This window comes from Leuresthes tenuis, unplaced genomic scaffold (assembly GCF_036924035.1).
Source record: "Leuresthes tenuis unplaced genomic scaffold, fLeuTen1.0.hap1 SCAF_2, whole genome shotgun sequence".
In the NCBI taxonomy this organism is placed as follows: Eukaryota; Metazoa; Chordata; class Actinopteri; order Atheriniformes; family Atherinopsidae; genus Leuresthes; species Leuresthes tenuis.
This window is the reverse complement of record NW_027325356.1, coordinates 40,197,829-40,217,598: the sequence shown is the minus strand read 5'-3', so window position 1 is coordinate 40,217,598 and position 19,770 is coordinate 40,197,829. Positions and strand designations below refer to the sequence as shown.

The 19,770-nt window shown below is 44.3% G+C and overlaps 1 protein-coding gene across 1 annotated transcript; it reads left to right on the top strand.

Annotated features, from left to right (window-relative positions):
- Positions 1-214: 214 nt before the first annotated feature.
- Positions 215-8,576, top strand: tssc4 (tumor suppressing subtransferable candidate 4). Its single transcript, XM_072381090.1, has 2 exons — positions 215-319; positions 6,429-8,576. The coding sequence occupies exon 2, from the start codon at positions 6,466-6,468 to the stop codon at positions 7,339-7,341; it is 876 nt and encodes a 291-aa protein (XP_072237191.1). The 5' UTR covers positions 215-319; positions 6,429-6,465; the 3' UTR covers positions 7,342-8,576.
- Positions 8,577-19,770: the final 11,194 nt, after the last annotated feature.

The following is a 19,770-nucleotide window of genomic DNA, read 5'->3' as shown; positions in this document are numbered from 1 at the left end:
CGCCCTTTTGACTGTCCAACCACTGAGCATGCGCAAAGTTTTCCAGTCCTACTCCTTACTATGTAGACATGTCAGCAATGACGCATCGGAGTATGTAAGCCACTGCCAACGGCTTATGTACGTTTAGAGTAGAATACGGGCGTTCAAATGAACGTAGTGAAATTGTGTTAGGTCAAACTGGAAAGCACGTCCTGTTGTAGACTTACCAGGTAACCGGCCGCTAGGAGGCAGCAATACAATGAAGATACCCGAAGCCGTAGAAGAAGACAATATTTGGCTGGTTAACTACTACGGTTGGGATCGTAAAGCTGGCACTCAGGTAAATTATTGAGAAATAATATAAAGATCCAAATATATATATTTTTGTTAGTAGTGTGTACAAATAAGCTGTAACGTTTCCTTCGTGTTGTGTAGGTTTATAACAGCTCATTTTTACGGCTGCAGGTACATCAGCCAGCCAGATAGCATCAGCCTGCTAACTAATGTTAATTGTAATAATGTTAATACAGTAAGTTGCTGGCGCCACGACCCGACTGCGCGGCCCCAGGGCATGATGGGAATTGTTTGGCTCCCCACAGCGGAATGGTTTAGATTTTTATAACTTTTTAAGGAAGCGTTCATTCTAGTCTTCTTATATTGTATGACTTTGAAGATAAGTCGAATAAATACATATCTGATATTAAACAACAATGTACTGTTAACATTGGACAGGTAATAACATCACAAACATTAGCTGAAAGTTGAATGGGACAGTAGGAGTTTCTCTCATCAGCCGATAACCTGTTTGTTTTCCTCTGTAGTAAATTATTGTATATATTATATGTACAGTATGTCTTTGTTGGTACACAGCCCAACTAAAAGGCCATGTTGTGGCACTTCGAATGAGAAGTAGCCCGAACCTGTTAACGTGAGCTTTCATCAGGTTTAGTGATCTCTTGTTTAGAGAAGACTGGGTGAGTATGATGGTGACTTGGAACAGATTACCAAAAAGTCAGTAAAGGGCATCTAAAACAGTGTGACTCTGAATATTTTGGGACTTTGTAAATTTCACCTTCAGTATTGACAGATGTTGCATGTAAACGGTAGCTGGATTATTTAGATGTTACCTAACCATGCCATGATATTTACTGACAATGTGTTTGAAATGACTCACTGTTAAATCAGAAAAGTACCTAAAACTATGGCAGTGAAATGTAAACATCCACTAATTAATTTTGGAGCACATGAATGTATCTTTTATTTGTTTCCACCAATAAATTCACAATATATTTCTATCACCTAAAAGGAAATACTTGTCAATGGATTTAATAAATCTAAGTGTAAACTAAAAGATTGCGTTAAAGCTCTCATAAGTGTTGCTTTCCTTTCCTTTGTGCTGCAACATGTCCACAGATCCCTTCAGCTTGAGGATGGTTTAAATTCTCATCTTACCCTTCAGATTGATCACCCAACTGTTAGAGTGTAGTGGAGTTGTATAAAGAACCACTGAGTCTGCAGGCCAAAAAACAGTATGCATGCATACTCTACAGTTACTATACCTGGCAATTTGAAATATGTACAATAATATAATTAAGTGTCAGTCTCCGTCACCTCTTAGTTGTCATCTGTTTGAGCTGCATTAGTGTCAGTCTCTCTCTCCTTTCTCATTTCTATGGCGTGGCACACTTACCGGTTATTTGATCACATCAGCAGTGTGCCTTGAAATAAGTCTTCTTTTCCATGATGTCTGCCCAATTAGCTCTTAACTTTGCACACAATTTAGAATTTAAGAAACCCCAAAATGTAACAGGCTTGCTTGTAGGATGCCCAGTCCTAAAGATGCCTATGTCTTCAACTTCATATCAATGAAATCTGTGTTTATGTTACCCAGAGACGCTGCAACCACATCAAGAGCTTTTAGCTTTTACAGAAGAGGCCAGTCTCCAGGACAGAAGTCACTCCGATTCAAAGTATTTCTCTGCACTCTTTCTGTGATGAGCACAGCTGCCTACAGTCGTGTGGAAAAAAGTACACACTTTAAGGCTTAAAAGGCATTTGGATGTCATAATAAAGATGATATGTGATAATAATAATAATCTGGTTCTTACTAGGTCTTAAAATGAGGCAAATACAACACTTGACATAAATTACGTTGTGCTATTTATTGAACAAAACCTATGATAATATGCAGAATCAGTATGTGTAAAACTAAGTGAACCCTTACTGCTTCCACAGGAATTTAAAAGGTAAGTAGCAGCCAGGAGCTGCTGATCAATGCTCTGATTAATTGATCATCAGTCAGTGTGAGCAGCTCTACAAAAGCAGAAAGTTTGTCAGTTTGCTGCTCTGCAGCATTCAGGTGTGTGTTAACACGATGATCTTAGAGAAGCAATTGTTGCTGCCCATCAATCTGGGAAGGGTTACAAGGCCATTTCCAAACTACACTGCTCAAAAAAATAAAGGGAACACTAAAATAACACATCCTAGAGCTCAATGAATGAAACGTTCCAGCTGAAAATCGTTATTCATTACATAGTGGAATGCGTTGAGAACAAAATAACATAAAAATAATCATTGTAAATCCAAATGAATATCCCATGGAGGTCTGGATTTGGAATCAAACTCAAAGTGGAAAAAAATCACATTACAGGCTAATCCAACTTCAGTGGAAATTCCTCAAGACAAGTCAAAATGAGGCTCAGTGGTGTGTGTGGCCTCCACCTGCCTGTAGGACCTCCCTACAGCTTCTGGGCATGCTCCTGATGAGGAGGCGGATGCTCTCCTGAGGGATCTCCTCCCACACCTGGAGTATAAAAGTATCAGTCAACTCCTGGACAGTCTGTGGTGTTGGTGGATGGAACGAGACATGATGTCCCAGATGTGCTCGATTGGATTCAGGTCTGGGGACTGGACAGGCCAGTCCATAACATCAATGCCTTCATCATGCAGGAACTGCTGACACACTTCAGCCACATGAGGCCTAGCATTGTCATGCATCAGAAGGAACCCTGGGCCCACTGCACCAGCATATGGTCTCACAATGGGTCTGAGGATCTCATCCCGGTACCTAATGGCAGTCAGGGTACCTCTGAGTAGCACATGGAGGGCTGTGTGGCCCTCCCAAGAAATGCCTCCCCACATCATTACTGACCCACCGCCAAACCAGTCCTGCTGGAGGATGCTGCAGGCAGCAGAACATTCTCCACAGCATCTCCAGACTCTGGCACGTCTGTCACATGTGCTCAGTGTGAACCTGCTCTCATCCGGGAAGAGCATATGGTGTCAATGGTGAATCTGCCAATCTTGGTGTTCTCTGGCAAATGCCAATCGCCCTGCACAGTGTTGGGTCGTAAGCACAAGCCCCACTTGTGGACGTCGGGCCCTCATACCACCCTCATGGAGTCTGTTTCTGACAGTTTGAGCAGAAACATGCATATTAGTGGCCTGCTGGAGGACATTTTGCAGGGCTCTGGCAGTGCTCCCTGTTCCTCCTTACACAGAGGAGGAGGTAGCGGTCCTGCTGCTGGGTTGTTGCCCTCCTACGGCCCCCTCCACATCTCCTGGTGTACTGGCCTGTCTCCTGGCTTCTCCTCCATGCTCTGGACTCTGTGCTGAGAGACACAGCAAACCTTCTTGCCACAGCTCGTATTGATGTGCCATCCTGGATGAGCTGCACTACCTGAGCAACTTCTGTTGGTTGTAGACACCGCCTCAGGCTACCTCTCGGGGTAAGAGCACTGACAAAATTCAAAGGTGGCCAAAGCATCAGCCAGAAAGGATGACAACAGAGAAATGGTCTGTGGTCACCACCTGCAGAATCACTCCTTTATAGGGGTTGTCTTGCTAATTGCCTCTCATTGCCACTGTTGTCTGTTCCATTTGCACAACAGCAGGTGAAATTGAGTCACAGTCAGTGTTGCTTCCTAACTATACAGGCTGATTTCACAGAAGTGTGATCGACTTAAGTTACATTGTATTGTTTAGGTGTTCCTTTTATTTTTTTGAGCTGTGTATCTGGAGTCCATCATTCTACAGAGAGAAAGATTATTCACAAGTGGAAAACATTCAGGACAGCTGTCTTATCTTTCCCGGAGTGGACGTCCCAGCAAGTTCACCCCAAGGTGAAAAGAGCTACATCTCAGACTCTACAGGCCTCAGTTAGCATGTTAAAGGTTAAAGGTCATGACAGCACAGTTAGAAAAAGACTGAACAAGGATGGCTTGTTTGGAAGGGCTGCAGGAGAAAGCCTCTTCTCTCTAAAAAGAACATGGCAGCACAGCTTAGGTTTGCAAAGCTGCATCTGAACAAAGCACAAGACTTCTGGAACAATGTCCTTTGGACAGACCAGAGCAAAGTGGAGATGTTTGGTCCTAATGCACAGCAGCACGTTTGGAGGAAACCAAACACAGCAGATCAGCACAAACACCTCATACCAGCTGTCAAGCACGGGGGTGGAGGGCTGATGATCTGGGCTGGTTCTGCAGCCACAGGACCTGGGCACCTTGCAGTCATTGAGTCCACCATGAACTCCTCTGGATACCAAAGTATTCTAGAGTCAAATGTGAGGCCATCTGTCCCACAGCTAAAGCTGGGCTGAAACTGGCTCATCAACAGGACAAAGATCCCAAACACAGCAGCAGATCTACAGCAGAATGTGGGAAAAAGAAAAGAATCAAGGTGTTGCAATGGTCCAGTCAGAGTCCAGACCTCAGCCTGACTGAAATGCTGTGGTGGGACCTTAAGAGAGCTGTGCAGAAACCAAAGCTGCAAACCTCAATGAGCTGAAGCAGCGCTGGAGAGAAGAGGGCCGAGATTCCTCCACAACCATGAGAGAGACTGATAACGTCCCACAGGAAACCATTACTGCAGCTCACTGCTGCTGAAGCTGCTGGATCAGGGGTTCACTTAGTTTTACACTCACTGCTGCTGAAGCTGCAAGCTGCTGGATCAGGGGTTCACTTAGTTTTACACTCACTGCTGCTGCAAGCTGCTGGATCAGGGGTTCACTTAGTTTTACACTCACTGCTGCTGCAAGCTGCTGGATCAGGGGTTCACTTAGTTTTACACTCACTGCTGCTGAAGCTGCTGGATCAGGGGTTCACTTAGTTTTACACTCACTGCTGCTGAAGCTGCTGGATCAGGGGTTCACTTAGTTTTACACTCACTGCTGCTGAAGCTGCAAGCTGCTGGATCAGTGGTTCACTTAGTTTTATACTTACTGCTGCTGAAGCTGCTGGATCAGGGGTTCACTTAGTTTTCACTCACTGCTGCTGAAGCTGCTGGATGAGGGGTTCACTTAGTTTTCACTCACTGCTCCTGAAGCTGCTGGATGAGGGGTTCACTTAGTTTTATACTCACTGCTGCTGAAGCTGCTGGATCAGGGGTTCGCTTAGTTTTCACTCACTGCTGCTGAAGCTGCTGGATGAGGGGTTCACTTAGTTTTCACTCACTGCTGCTGAAGCTGCTGGATGAGGGGTTCACTTAGTTTTCACTCACTGCTGCTGAAGCTGCTGGATGAGGGGTTCACTTAGTTTTCACTCACTGCTGCTGAAGCTGCTGGATGAGGGGTTCACTTAGTTTTCACTCACTGCTGCTGAAGCTGCTGGATGAGGGGTTCACTTAGTTTTATACTCACTGCTGCTGAAGCTGCTGGATCAGGGGTTCGCTTAGTTTTCACTCACTGCTGCTGAAGCTGCTGGATGAGGGGTTCACTTAGTTTTCACTCACTGCTGCTGAAGCTGCTGGATGAGGGGTTCACTTAGTTTTCACTCACTGCTGCTGAAGCTGCTGGATGAGGGGTTCACTTAGTTTTCACTCACTGCTGCTGAAGCTGCTGGATGAGGGGTTCACTTAGTTTTCACTCACTGCTGCTGAAGCTGCTGGGTTCACTTATTGACTTTGTTTTTGTATCTGAGGTTGGAAAGAATCACCAAAATTGGCACAAACTCCTCTGGGACTATTTTTTATGAAACCCATTAGCCGCACAAAAATCACGATAGCTGCCATTTTTTCCAAGATGGCCACCAATTCAAGCTATTTTGGGGGCAACTTTGTATAGAATTGCCCGATCCAGAGTCCCTGCAGAGAACTCATCTGTGCATGGGTAGAACATGCAGACTCCAACCAGAAAGGCCCGAGCTGACAGTGGAACCTGCAGTGGTCTCATTGTGAGGCAGCAGTGCCCTTTGCACCTCTGATTGTTTGCCATTTTCAGTAAAACTACAATGTTAACAAATGTAGGCTGAATGTTATCTCAGTTTCGGATGAGCTCAGCCGGTTATTCAGACATCCAAAATCCCTTGTTTAAATGTATCATTTCCACAGTGTACACGGACGGTTTAACTAGAATCATTTTGGACTTGATGTCTGCAGCTGCTGTGCTCTGGATGCATCTTTATGAACACCGTGTCACTGCTGCAGTTTTGACTTCCTCCTTTGTCTCTCGTCAGGTTTCTAATTGAGCTGAGCTGCAGTCAAGTTTTGGAGATGTCTGATCAGAGACGCATCGGAGACCACGGTGAGATGTTAAACAGCGATGATGTGGATGAGCTGTCAGCCAGTGATGAATCGGAGCCTGAAGAACAGCCCAGCAGAGCTCCATTTGACCCTGAACTGGATCACAGTGATGATGACGGCGAGGCTGAGGTCTGTGCCCCAGCTGCTCCCACAGCTCAGAGTCCATTCATCCTGAGTGGAGGGAGCTCAGCCTTCTCACACCGCAGTCACAGCATCTTTGACTGCCTGGACAGTGTTGAGAGGCAGCCTGTCTCCTGTCTGAAGCAGGGGAGTGCTACAGAAAGCCAGAAGAGGAGTCACCCTCCAGCCACCTGTCCCACACCACCAAAGAAGAGAGGAGTCCCAGATTACTTGGTGCACCCTGAACGCTGGACTCACTACAGTCTGGAAGATGTGCCTGAGAGCAGCGATCAGGACAACAGAAGGGAGGCTCATCAGTTTCTGTCCAGTCTGCAGAAGGAGAGAAAACACGATTCCCCCTGTGACATCCAGCATAGGGTGGTCTTCTCCAGACCCAAGAAACTGTTGAAGGAACAGTTAGCTGAGCAGATGTCACCTGATCAGCAGGGAAAGGAGAAGGAGTTGCACCTCAGTCACCTGGCAGAGCAGGACGAGGAAGGCAGAGAAAGAGAGAAGGCTGGAGGAAGAACTGAACAATTTGTAGAAAAGACAGATGAAGAAGAGAAAGATGAGGAGAACGATATGAGTGGAGCTGTGGGTCCAGCAGAGAAGAAGAAACAAGTGCAAGAGCAGAAGATGATAGAGGACTCCAGTCTTGGCTTCACTTCCCTCAGGAAGACGAAGAGGAAGAACTACAGGAAAGTTTCAGGATGTGAGGACGACTGATGCTCAGTGGGAGCTCCTTCCGAACAGCAGAGCTCATCTCTTTATGTACAAACATGCTGTTCAGTCCCATCAGTCAGTCTGGGGGTGTACGACAGAGCAGGGTCAGCACAAAATGGAGACCTTGACTCACAGATACTACAGCCATGTTCTGATCTTTGTTAACGAGGCTTTTTCTTGTTTTACACATTATTTCTTCCACAGGCTACACAATGCTCAGTTGATAAGAAGAGCAGGTTGTATGAAAGGACTGGTGTGAAGAATAAGAAAAACCTGTCACTGCAGTTCAGAGCAGAGAGGACTGCATTAGCCATCAGACCTGCCGGTCATGTGGCTGCACAGAGCTCTGACACTCTGTTACATCCGGTATCACGTGTACATTGAACCTGTAGGTAAATCAAGACAAAACAATAAAAACACATAGGTGAAGACTGGATTTATCTGCTCTCATCTGAACTGATGTTGGCTGGCTAAGCTGAGGAGCTCCCTGCAGGTGCAGTTGTAGTGTTTTCAGATAGCTGATTAGCTTCATTGGCTAGTTAGCTACAGCTCATAAGATTCAGCAGAGACAGTTTCCCGATCAGGAGGCTTCTTTAACACTTTACACCTGCTGGTGTGAACCTGCCTCTGTTTGAAATGAAAGTCCTCACTGCTTCATATAGCACTGGGAACTTTGAGCTGCAGTTTGACTGAATTTTGAGTAGAATTAAATCACCATCAGTGTCTTCGTTGAGAAGCATTGTTTGTTTGCCCATGTATTCTGGTCCAGTCGCAGTCAAAATGTTGGAGAAGGCTTACTGTAATTAAAAGGAAACAGAAATTGACATTTGCGTTTGTTTTTGTTGCTGTTTTGCTTCTGTGTAGAGTAGAGCTTTATCTTTTGGTATGAGGACTACCTTCCCCCTGATGTGTTTGACGTGTAAATATCCCTTCATTAGGGTTCAGCTTATTTTCAGTACACACAGTGCAGCTGTACAGCAGATTGGAATACATGTACTTTTGGTCTGTTTAGTTTTTAAAGCTAAGGCCTTCTGTGTTGGCCTCTTGTTTCAAATTAAATGACAAAGCAGTGGCAGAAAATGTGTCTTATTTTTAAGTATTCATTTTGGTAATGCGTCACCATCAACATTACATGGATATCCATTATTGAATTTTTTCAGTTTGTACATCATTGACTCCCCAACTCACGTCTTAGTCATTCCCACCAGAGATGCAAGCAGAGCAGGTGAGGGAGAGAGCCAAGATAAGATGAGTTACTGTAATGATGTCTGGCACATATGTAGCATTAAAACAATTTTCTTTCAAAAGAATATAAACTGTTTGTCACAAGCAAAACATTAGTCAGCACTTCCTGTCATATCCAACAGCTGCTTGTTGGCTACACAGACCTTAATTTTTCTGAAATCCATAATTACCTGAAGTGGGAGTGGAACATCAACTTGATCTTCAGAGAAGCCAAGCAGAGGAAGCACTTCCTGTGGTAAGTGGGATAGCACAGCCTGCCACTGCAGCTGTTAGTAACTGCAGGACAGGAACCACTGCAGCAAACAGTAAGGCCAGCTGGGAAAATCACTGGAACACCTTAGTTTTCTCTCAGGAATGACGAAGCAGGCAGAACAAAAAGCTAAATTCTACAACTTCTTCAAGCCTCAAGCCTTTGCTAAAAAGCCCTGCACACCTTCTTCCCTCTCCATATCACTGTCTGATACTGATACTTCACTCAAACATCAAATACAAGTTCTGAAGCCCGACATGACAGATTCAGCAACTAAAAGTCCCTTCCCAGCAGACTCAGGCAGGTCTGGGGCTGCACCACCACTCCAGATGGCTGGAAGCTTGCTGGGAGTCGGTTTGTCTTCTGGCTTTACTTTATTTTACCTTTACGGAGATTGTAAAAAGCATACTGATGGGTATTAATCATTGCATTAAATAGTGTTTCTGTGTGTGATTTGTATGTTGATGGTGTATTTCTTGTGAACTGTAACTCATTAATATGAAGTGTGCATTGAGACTGAGACCAACAGCTGGAGGCACATTCCTTGTGTGTGGACGTAACGTTGAGCGTAAGTCAGATTCTTCTTTTTATTCAGTTTACATAATGGCTTTAACAGGTCCCACTCGCTTTGGAGTTCATGGATGCAGTAAAGGCCTCCACAGAAGATACGCCTGTGCTCTTCCTTCAGCGTCCTCTCTATTCCAGGTGCATTTTAGGAAGTGATGCGTCCTTCAAAATGCTTTACTGACATCATTTTTGAAGAAAAAAGATTTGAAGGCACAAAAACGAGACATAAGATGAGCTCAATGTAATTTTCAGTCCAACACATTTCTATGTTGCTGATAAAAACACAAGGTGACCAATAGCAGGTTTCCATGCTTGCTTCAGCTCTGGTCCAGAGTAGACTCGGTTGAACCGGGCCACACATGCAGATGCAGCCCTGAGTAAACTCCTGGAGCCTGAGCACATAGATTATTGTTCAACTCAACCACATTATATTGAACAGCTTTCAGTGTCATGTACGTACATCATGTTGACTTGCTGTAAAGTCACAGAAGTAACGAGTGCGTGATTCTGTTCTATCCGTCTAACTGGTTGCTGGTCGTTACTGTGGCATAGTTCCTGCAGGCAGGGGTGTAGTGGGTATTCTGTCTATCCTCAGACTCAGCCGTCCAACACCTTATAAGCACCATCACCACCTTGTGTCTGATGCTGCCTTCTAACATGTTGATAACATAACCAGTTTTTTATTCATGTACTGAAAAACCTTCATTCACCAATGCCCAGCCTACAGAAAACATCTTGAGAGCATTCTGAAAGACTGGTTATGTTATCAACATGTTAGGAGGCAGCATTAGACCCAAGGATGAAAGGAGACGGGACATATTAGTTAGGAGAGCTGGCTCTGTGAATGGAGCCAGGTTGGACACTGAAGAACTCAGATCATCCACTTCATCACACCGACTCTCTCATCAATGCCACACAGACAGACAGCCACACAGTGGGTCAGCGCCTGCCCCAGCGCCCCTGGCCAAGTGCCCTGGGAGTCAAGACGTGCCCGCAGGTGGGTGAAGTCGCGAGCAGCGGGGAGAGGCAACGCCGCCCCCCCATCGGGAGAAGCACAGGCAGGCCAGGCGACAGCAAGTCCCAGATCCAGGCCCAATCATTACCACACACACTTTCAGGTCCCATACATCCACACATCCTACCTCCCTCGACTCCGCTGGGGTGTAGTGCAGCGGGCACACCAGGGGGCCAGCTGCCCCCCAGCCACCACAGACCCCGAACCAGCAGAACAATTAATTAATCCTCTTGGCCCCTCCTGCCCCGAGCAGCAACCAGGAAACAGGGGTGTGGGAAGAAGACCCCTCCCCTCACCCTTCTGGCTCTTCAACATTTTCTAATAGTGAGCGATTAAAATTGAGGGGCAGCCAAACTTGTAGAACTGGGAGCGCGGCCCTCTGGGCAGCCTACATACCCAAAGAGCCCCGCCCACCAGATGCCACTCTGTGTAACCACCCCCCAAGACCTAATGTGTGTGTGTGAGTGTGTTTGATAAGTAGTAATGTCTAAGGTGTAATTAAAACAGGGGCGGGGAACTGCAGAGTGCAGCCAAGGGGACCACCTACATGGCCCCATCCACTACACCCCACCGAACACACACGCCCCCAAAACCCTTCATGTGTGAGTGTGTGCTGTGTACAGGAGCCAGAAGGGAGAGGGGTATGGGGATATACACCGGGGGAGCTACTCTCAGGGACTGGCTGCATTAGGCATCCCCGCTACCTGGGAGCCAACCCAGGGCAGGAGGGGCTGATGTCCACCAGGCTCGGGGCCTGCAGCGACCATATTCCGGGAGCTACTGTACCCCCAGAAGGTACCCATCCCGCCCCACCCCACTCAACCCAACCCCACCCCGGAGGACCTCTACAAAAAAAAAAAAAAACAACAACAAAAAACAAACAGACAAACCACCCGGTCACACCAGTCGCAGCAGCCCGGGCCTGAGACCCACCACCAGGGCCCAGGCCCAGCACCACCACCCACGCCAGAGCGGCCCGGCCACCCGGCACAGAGCCAGCAGCCACCACCCCAAGGCCCCTAAGGGACCCCGCCCCACACCGCAAGACAGTCCCACCCGCAAGCCCCCAAAACTGCCCTCCAAGCCCGACACACAGTCCCCCCCAGCAATGACCAACCCGGTCCCCACAACCCGAGAGACCACCAGACGCCCGAAGCCACACAGCCCCCCCCCAGCACACACCCAACCGCCCAGAGCGACGGGACAGCAACCCACCACCACCACTATGTGATAAAGCTAATCAGAGGGGACCAGAGAGAATGAAATTCAGCCAATTGATGTTTTGAGGAGGCAGACATTGTTTCCATGCTAATATAGTCTAAAAGAAAATTTCTAAACTGGTTAATACACAGATTGTTCTTCGCTTTCCAGTTCATGAGAATAGTTTTCTTTGCGATACATAACACTGTGAGAACCATGTGTGCTGAGTTAATTTCCATGTTGATGTTGTCTAAGTCACCCAGTATGCACAGTGTGGGGCATGCAGGGATGCTACACTTTAGCCATGTTGATAGGTCCTCACAGACTTCAAGCCAGAACTTCTGGACAGGCGCACAGAACCACAAAGCGTGTGCATAATCATCAGGTGTGTTATCTGTGCAATGTGAGCAGATGTTTGAGTGTGTTAGACCCATCCTGAACATCCTTTGTCCTGTATAGTGTGTTCTATGAAGGATTTTGTATTGTATGAGTTGTAAATTAGGATTCTGAGTCATTCTGAAGGTGTTCAAACATATTTGTGGCCAGAAGCTATGACTAGAACTGATGGATAAATCTGCCTCCTATTTTGAGGATGGAAGAGACATTGTGTTATCTATTTTAGACAATAATTTATATATTTTTGATAGTAGTTTTGGGGTGCAGATGCTTAGAAATTCTGCTACCCTAGTCGGGAGTTGTAAGTCTGGTTGGTGGAGGATATATTTCTTTGTTATTATAGACTTAAGTTGTTGATATTCTAGGAATTTATTGCTGCCTATCTCGTGTTGTGATATGAGCTCATCAAATGAAATAAAATTTCCATTTTGGATTATATGTTCCAGATGTTTGATTCCTTTGATCTTCCACAGAGTAAAGTTTAGCATTTTTTTGTTTTGCAGTATGTCAGGATTGTTCCAGATGGGTGTAAGCTTACATGGGACAAGTGAGGACTTTGTTATTTTAAGAAATTCCCACCAGTGTTTCAATGTTTTGAGAGACCAGAGTTCTTTACGATCTCACATTGAGAAATATTCTTTGGAAGTTAACGATGATTTTCTGATGGTGTTGGCACAAAATGGAGAGCTTGGATAAATGGAAGATCAATATCATCTTAGGATGACATTACTCAACTTCCTCAGAAATGAAAGCAAGTCCATAACCCATCATGTCTGTTCATCTGTCACTGTTTGCATATCACTGAGTAGGGACACAAAGGTAGTGCACTTCAACTCAGCAGCTCCTAACTTTACAACAGGAGCTTTGCATGGCAGCCTCAGGTAATGACAGGGCCTGTGAAGTTGAAGCTGATATCCTATATTCTGCCTATGAAAACTCTACAGTCCAGAAAGAAAATGACAGAGGCCTTAGACTTCATGGTGGATTCTGTTCATTTGAAGTTTGTTGTTATGGGTACAGACACAATGTAGAGCAATATCTAAAGCTGACTGTGATTTTAAAGTAAACATGTTGCTTTCCAATAAAATCTGAGTTGTGTTCAGGCAGTTATTCTGAGAAACAGCTCTGCAGAGTAAAACTTCACTCTCTAACCTGAACCATGGCCTGTTGTAAACAGACCTGGTCTAGGTCATATCAAGACTTATCTACTCAGCAGCCTGATCCTAAACGCTGAAGTTCTGCCCTGTGTGACCTGGGTCATTTGTTGAGTTGAACTGTCTTGCAGCAGGGCATACAGCAATACAATGACAAAGATTCTCATTTCAACAGCGTTCAACATTAGTAAAAATGTTTGTTAAATTGAAAGGAGTCACTCAGGTAGAAGACCATACTCCCAGCTTTGTGTATGTAGCACCTTTAACCTTAATGGAAGAAAGCAGACCACATTTCCCCCAAGTTCAGAAAGCTGAACTTTGACTGGAAGTTAAACAGTAATCTTTTATTGCCTCACAACCAATTATTATTTTACAGTGCATGGAATTAAAAAAAAGAAATGAAAAAATAGAGCTCCTTCAAATAAAATAAAATAAAGTTCAACGAAAGTGTCCTTTCTTCTCTATCAGAAGATAGGGTTCAACCCTGTGTTGTGGGTTCGTTCTGCTGCCCTGGTAGGTTTTGTGGTGAACTTTCTTATCTGTGTCAAACGGAAGTGAGTAGATGTCTTTGGTCTTCGGAGTGGATCCCGATCTCAGTCCGCTGTCGATCACCTGGCTCACCGCTGAACCACTGAAGTTTCAGAATACCGATCAATCTCTGATCCAGCAACCAAAAAATAAAAAAATCTACACGCATTGTGCAGAAAATACATTTCAATTATCCATATTTATCACATGACTTTCTCCTACCCCTACTGTGATTCTCTGCAGAAGCAGTACATTGTTCCAATCATTGTAAATGGGGATTTACAGTAAATTACAGCAAGACTATTTTAACACAATTATTCATCATAAACTTGTATTTAACATAAAGACTTATTTATCTCTATTAGCAGTATTTATATTTTTAGAGATTCAATATTTATCTTTTTAACTGAAAAATTAACTATCAGCTCGCTCCTGTTTAATCAACATGAAATTATTACATTATGTATACAGTAAAGTATATGAGAACAATATTATTACAACCCGACACCATATTCCATCTCTGTCTCTCATTAAATACGGTAGTGGCATGGCAGTTAACCAGCCACACATCAACTATATTGAACACCAAAGTATAACCCTGAGGGGTGGCAACACCCATTCCGAAATCCCGCCATTCCGACATCCCGCTATTCCGACATAAGGAAATGTGTGTTACTCAACAGGTGAGTCCCTTCTTTCTGTTCATGCAATTTCTATGTTTAACACATGTTTATAGACAAGCGTTATTAAAAACACAAAGTCTGGGCAACTGGAGGAGGAGAAGCAGTCCACGGTGTTTTCAATCACACACTCCAATGCCATTTGTTTCAACTTCCGAAAATTTAATCCAGGAAAAAAAAGGCTTACAAACCTGGACCGAAACGGCTCCATAACACGCACAAGAATCCAAAAGAAACGAAAGTTAACTAAAAGAAAGCAAATAAACAGCATGAAGTAGTCAAAATTGGTTTTACGCATGCCTATGTGCGTCTGGCACATGCGTCTTCGGGCTCTCCCACGTTGGTTTGTGGATGAAAGCTATATATTCAGCTGCAATGTCATGTAAAAACAATCTCTACATGACATTTACTCCCAGGTGTGACCAGTTAGGTCCTTAAGATATCAACAGGCTGTATAAAAGGCTGTGTGTTTGTGCCAAATGCGCAAAGCCCATCCGCGCTTCCCAAAATTGGAGCGAGTATTCATAAATCACGTGAATAACACGAATAAACGTTTTTACTGCATTTTGTTGTGTTTTATACATTCTATGCTGTCATTTCTCTCTTCTCCTATTGGCAAGGCAAGGCAGAGTGCTCGCAACTGTGTCCTGTGCAGTAGCCGTGATCTGTAATTGCAATTATTACTTTTGCATATGATGACAGCATGCAAAAGACTCATGGGCTCTGTGGAGAGCTCCGCTCCAGCTGTCTGCTGTGACAGGTCACTGACACTGTATTTCTGCTTAATCAGTTTCAGTCTCGCCAGAGTTACATTAATATCTGTATTTTTATATTTGAAATTCAGGGGATTTTGATAATAGATTATTAAAGTTTGTTTGCGAGGCTGTGGCCTCTGTATGTGCAGAGCTTGTGCGCCAAACTTTAGGGCGTATTTGCGCCGGCATATCATTAGTGCAAAATGTTTTGGGTAAAAAATAGGCTATTAAAAGGAACTGTCGGAATGGCGGTATGTTAAAAAAAAAAAAAAACATACCGCCATTCCGACCATAGGAGGAAAAAAGTGTCGGAATGGCGGGACGTTTGATAAAAAATTAAGTGTCGCCATTCCGACAATTGGAGACCCATGTCGGAATGGCGAGATGTCGGAATGGCAGCATGTAACCATACCTGAGCTCGCTTAACAGTGCTGCCCGCGACTAGCGTGGTCGCTAGCAATCTTTCTGAAGTCTTTTTTTCCACATACCACAATGATACAATAGTACCACGGTGGGATAAAACATTAGGAAACATTCATGTAACTCCGATTGGTTTTACAAAAGTATCTCAGTAAGTAGCATGTTCATCTGAGCTAACTTCAACAAGCTAACAACGAGGCCTAGCCTGTTAGCATGTAGCAATGCTCTTACCAACAGAGGCCTTGCAGGACTGAAGCAGCTCCGCTCTCAACTACTCAAAGCTCTCCTAATAACAAGATAGTTATCAATACAACATGCGGGGATTAATTAATGAGGTTTACATCATGTTTCATACCCAGGTTCAGCTCACTCAACGAACAGCACTCACAGTCGGTTACATGCTGCCATTCCGACATCTCGCCATTCCGACATTGGCCTCCAATTGTCGGAATGGCGACACTTAATTTTTTTATCAAACGTCCCGTCATTCCGACACTTTTTTCCTTCTATGGTCGGAATGGCGGTATGTTTTTTTTTTTTTTAAACATACCGCCATTCCGACAGTTCCTTTTAATAGCCTATTTTTTACCCAAAACATTTTGCACTAATGATATGCCGGCGCAAATACGCCCTAAAGTTTGGCGCACAAACTCTGCACATGCAAAGGCCACAGCCTCGCAAACAAACTTTAATAATCTATTATCAAAATCCCCTGAAATTTCAAATATAAAAATACAGATATTAATGTAACTCTGGCGAGACTGAAACTGATTAAGCAGAAATACAGTGTCGGTGAGCTGTAACAGCAGCCAGCTGGAGCGGAGCTCTCCACAGAGCCCATGCGTCTTTTGCACGCTGTCATCATATGCAAAAGTAATAATTGCAATAACAGATATCACGGCTACTGCACAGGACACAGTTGCGAGCACTCTGTCTTGCCTTGCCAATAGGAGAAGAGAGAAATGACAGCATAGAACGTGTAAAACACAACAAAATGCAGTAAAAACATTTATTCATGTTATTCACGTGATTTATGAGTACTCGCTCCAATTATGGGAAGCGCGGATGGGCTTTGCGCATTTGAAACAAACACACAGCCGTTGCGCAAGGCTTTATATACAGCCTGTTGATATCTTAAGGACCTAACTGGTCACACCTGGGAGTAAATGTCATGTAGAGATTGTTTTTACATGACATTACAGCTGAACATATAGCTTTCATCCACAAACCAACGTGGGAGAGCCCGAAGACGCATGTGCCAGACGCACATAGGCATGCGTAAAACCAATTTTGACCACTTCATGCTGTTTGTTTGCTTTCTTTTAGTTAACTTTCGTTTCTTTTGGATTCTTGTGCGTGTTATGGAGCCGTTTCGGTCCATGTTTGTAAGCCTTTTTTTTCCTGGATTAAATTTTCGGAAGTTGAAACAAGTGGCATTGGAGTGTGTGATTGAAAACCACCACTGTCTGCTTCTCCTCCTCCAGTTGCCCAGACTTTGTGTTTTTGATAACGCTTATCTGTAAACATGTGTTAAAACATGTAAAATGCATGAACAGAAAGAAGGGACTCACCTGTTGAGTAACGCACATTTCCTTATACGGAAAGCCTTATCGGAATGGTGGGACGTTTGAATGTCGGAATAGCGGGATGTCGGAATAGCGGGATGTCGGAATGGCGGGATGTCGGAATGGCGGGATTTCGGAATGGGTGTTGCCACCCCTCACAGTCAACGTCTCGGGGGTCTCAGGACAAGCACGCGCTACGTGGTCGTGACCATGAACACAGGGCTGGCGCGACACTTTTTCTTTCTAAACGCATCGTCTCTTAATCCATCACATTTCTATACCGGCTTAATCCAATTCAGGGTTGCATGGGGGCTGGATCCTATCCCAGCTGTCATTGGGCAAGCTGCAGAGTACACCCTGGACAGGTGCCAGTCCATCCCAGGGCCACACGGAGACAAATGAGACTACAACCATCCACACTCAACCTTGCTCCTAGTGTCACCACTTAACCCGACATGCATGTTTTTGAACCAGGAACTCGAGTGAGGCGACAGTGCTAACTTAAACACATTGTGTGACACCTATAACCAAACTTCAGCATGAGTTCATTCAGCATGAGTATAACCCGTATACTGCATATGCCTTCAGTAGAAAATAGAAACCATGCACAAGACAAAACTCTCAAATGACAAACTGCTAGTGTCACAGCAAACCTTTAAATGGTAGCACAAAATAATAGAACTTCACCAGCACCAGCTGACTAGAGGGCAGGACCAGCTGCACCACTACTAACAGAATTAAAGATTAAGTTTGAATTACAGCAAACAGAACTTTGACCCCAAATAAAAACACATTGTGATGATTGTAGTTTAACCACGGTTACAACTTTCCCTTTCAGGAAACTGTCTCATACTTCATCACTGCCACCATTCCTGAACTGTTGGAACCTTTACAAGAGACCAAAAGTTAGAAAGTGGTTCTGAAGTCTGTAATCTAGCTTCAAAATTAATCAGTGTTGATTTTCAGATACAGGATATGGTTTCGAAAGCAAAGATAAATTTTAGATCTTGTGGTACACTAATCAGCTTTCCAAGCATCTTAGGTCATTTGGAACAGGCTTGTCTTCTGCGTTCGGAGTGAAAACTAAACAAAGAAGCTGCTTTCAGTTTTTATGCGGCGTGTTAAACCAACAGAACTGTAGGTCTGCTGCTTTCAATCAAATTCTAAAACTCTGTTTGCGACTGCATTAATAATTTTTTACTCCTTTCTAAAAAAAAAATAAATAAAAATTTCATTGCATCTTTAATACATTTAGTTCACTGCACGGCTGAAGCCGCCTGAAAAGGCACAAGGACTCAACAGCAGACGGGATTTGCAAGAAAGGATTTATTGACAGCCAGTGGATATGCAATGTGAAATCTGAATTCCGAGGTGCTGGGAAACTGCAGGGAGAGGAAAAAGACTAGATGTTTGTTCCAGGTTCCAGGGATATGGCGAAGAGTGAAACATTTGTTCTTACTTTTAGTCCAGGTGAAATCCAAGCAGGAGGAGGGGGTTTGGGCTGTGTTGTCAGCTTTGAGTTGTCGGCGGGGCACGGCTGACAGGTAATCCGATGGTGGAGGGTGAAACAGATTAATGCGGCTTGACACGGAGGGTGGACAAGGTTGATGGAAGCTGGAAGACACAAACTCAGGTAAAGCTGTAGCTGAGACCCAAAAAAACCTCACAGTAACCCATTTTAAAAAACAATCTGGTGAATAAATGTCTCCGAATGAGGTTAGACAAGGAACAGGTGTGGTGGCAGGAATAATCAAGCCTCCGCCCAAGACTCCCAGAAGACCTGCCCAGCCCTGCCTAGAACCCAGAAACCAAAAACAACAACAGCCAGTCAAGATCATGACAGTTCTCTGAAAAGAACTTTGAATCATCATGTTAATGAACTGAGCTGTTTTGAATATATTTCCATAAACAGGATAAAACAGCATATAAAACAGGTATTACCACAGAGTATAACTGCACCTCTACAGCACTCAGTGAAACACAACAGCAGTTGTTAAAATTGTCTACTAAATACAACGACCAATCACAGTATTGGTAAGTTTTGTACTTTTCTACACATTTTGACCCATCAGTATATATTCAAATAGTATATGTTTTTAGAACAGCCAAAGAGTCTCTTTGGCTTACCAGGGAAGCTTGTGCAGGAATAAGGCTTATGTATCTGTGAGCCTTTTATCAACGTAAGTGGTTCCTCTACTGGCCAAATTGTGCCTGGGTTCCTGTGTCACCCCTTACTCTTTCACAATTTAAACAGAACTCAAAAACAAAAAGATTTTGTTTTGATTTTGAAATGCATGATATCACTGATGATCTCTGAGGATTCGATCGGGGAAGTTAAAATGTTTTGTTCTTCAGTTCTCAGCTTTGCACTTGCTGTGTGACAGTATCTCCCTCATGATTCTGTTAATAGTAAAAAAAAATCCTCTAATGCTATGCTTGATTTATCGTTTGATCCTGACTGAGCTGAAGTGCTGAGTCTAAAGAACACGAATGGTCAAATAACATCAGTCTGGAATGTACAGTGTTGACTTTTTCGTAATTTGGCAATAAATGCACTGATCCATCCATTTTCTATACCCATTTAATCTGATTCAGGGATGCAGGGGGGCTGGAGCCTATCCCAACTATCACTGGGCGAGAGGCTGGGTACAGGCTGG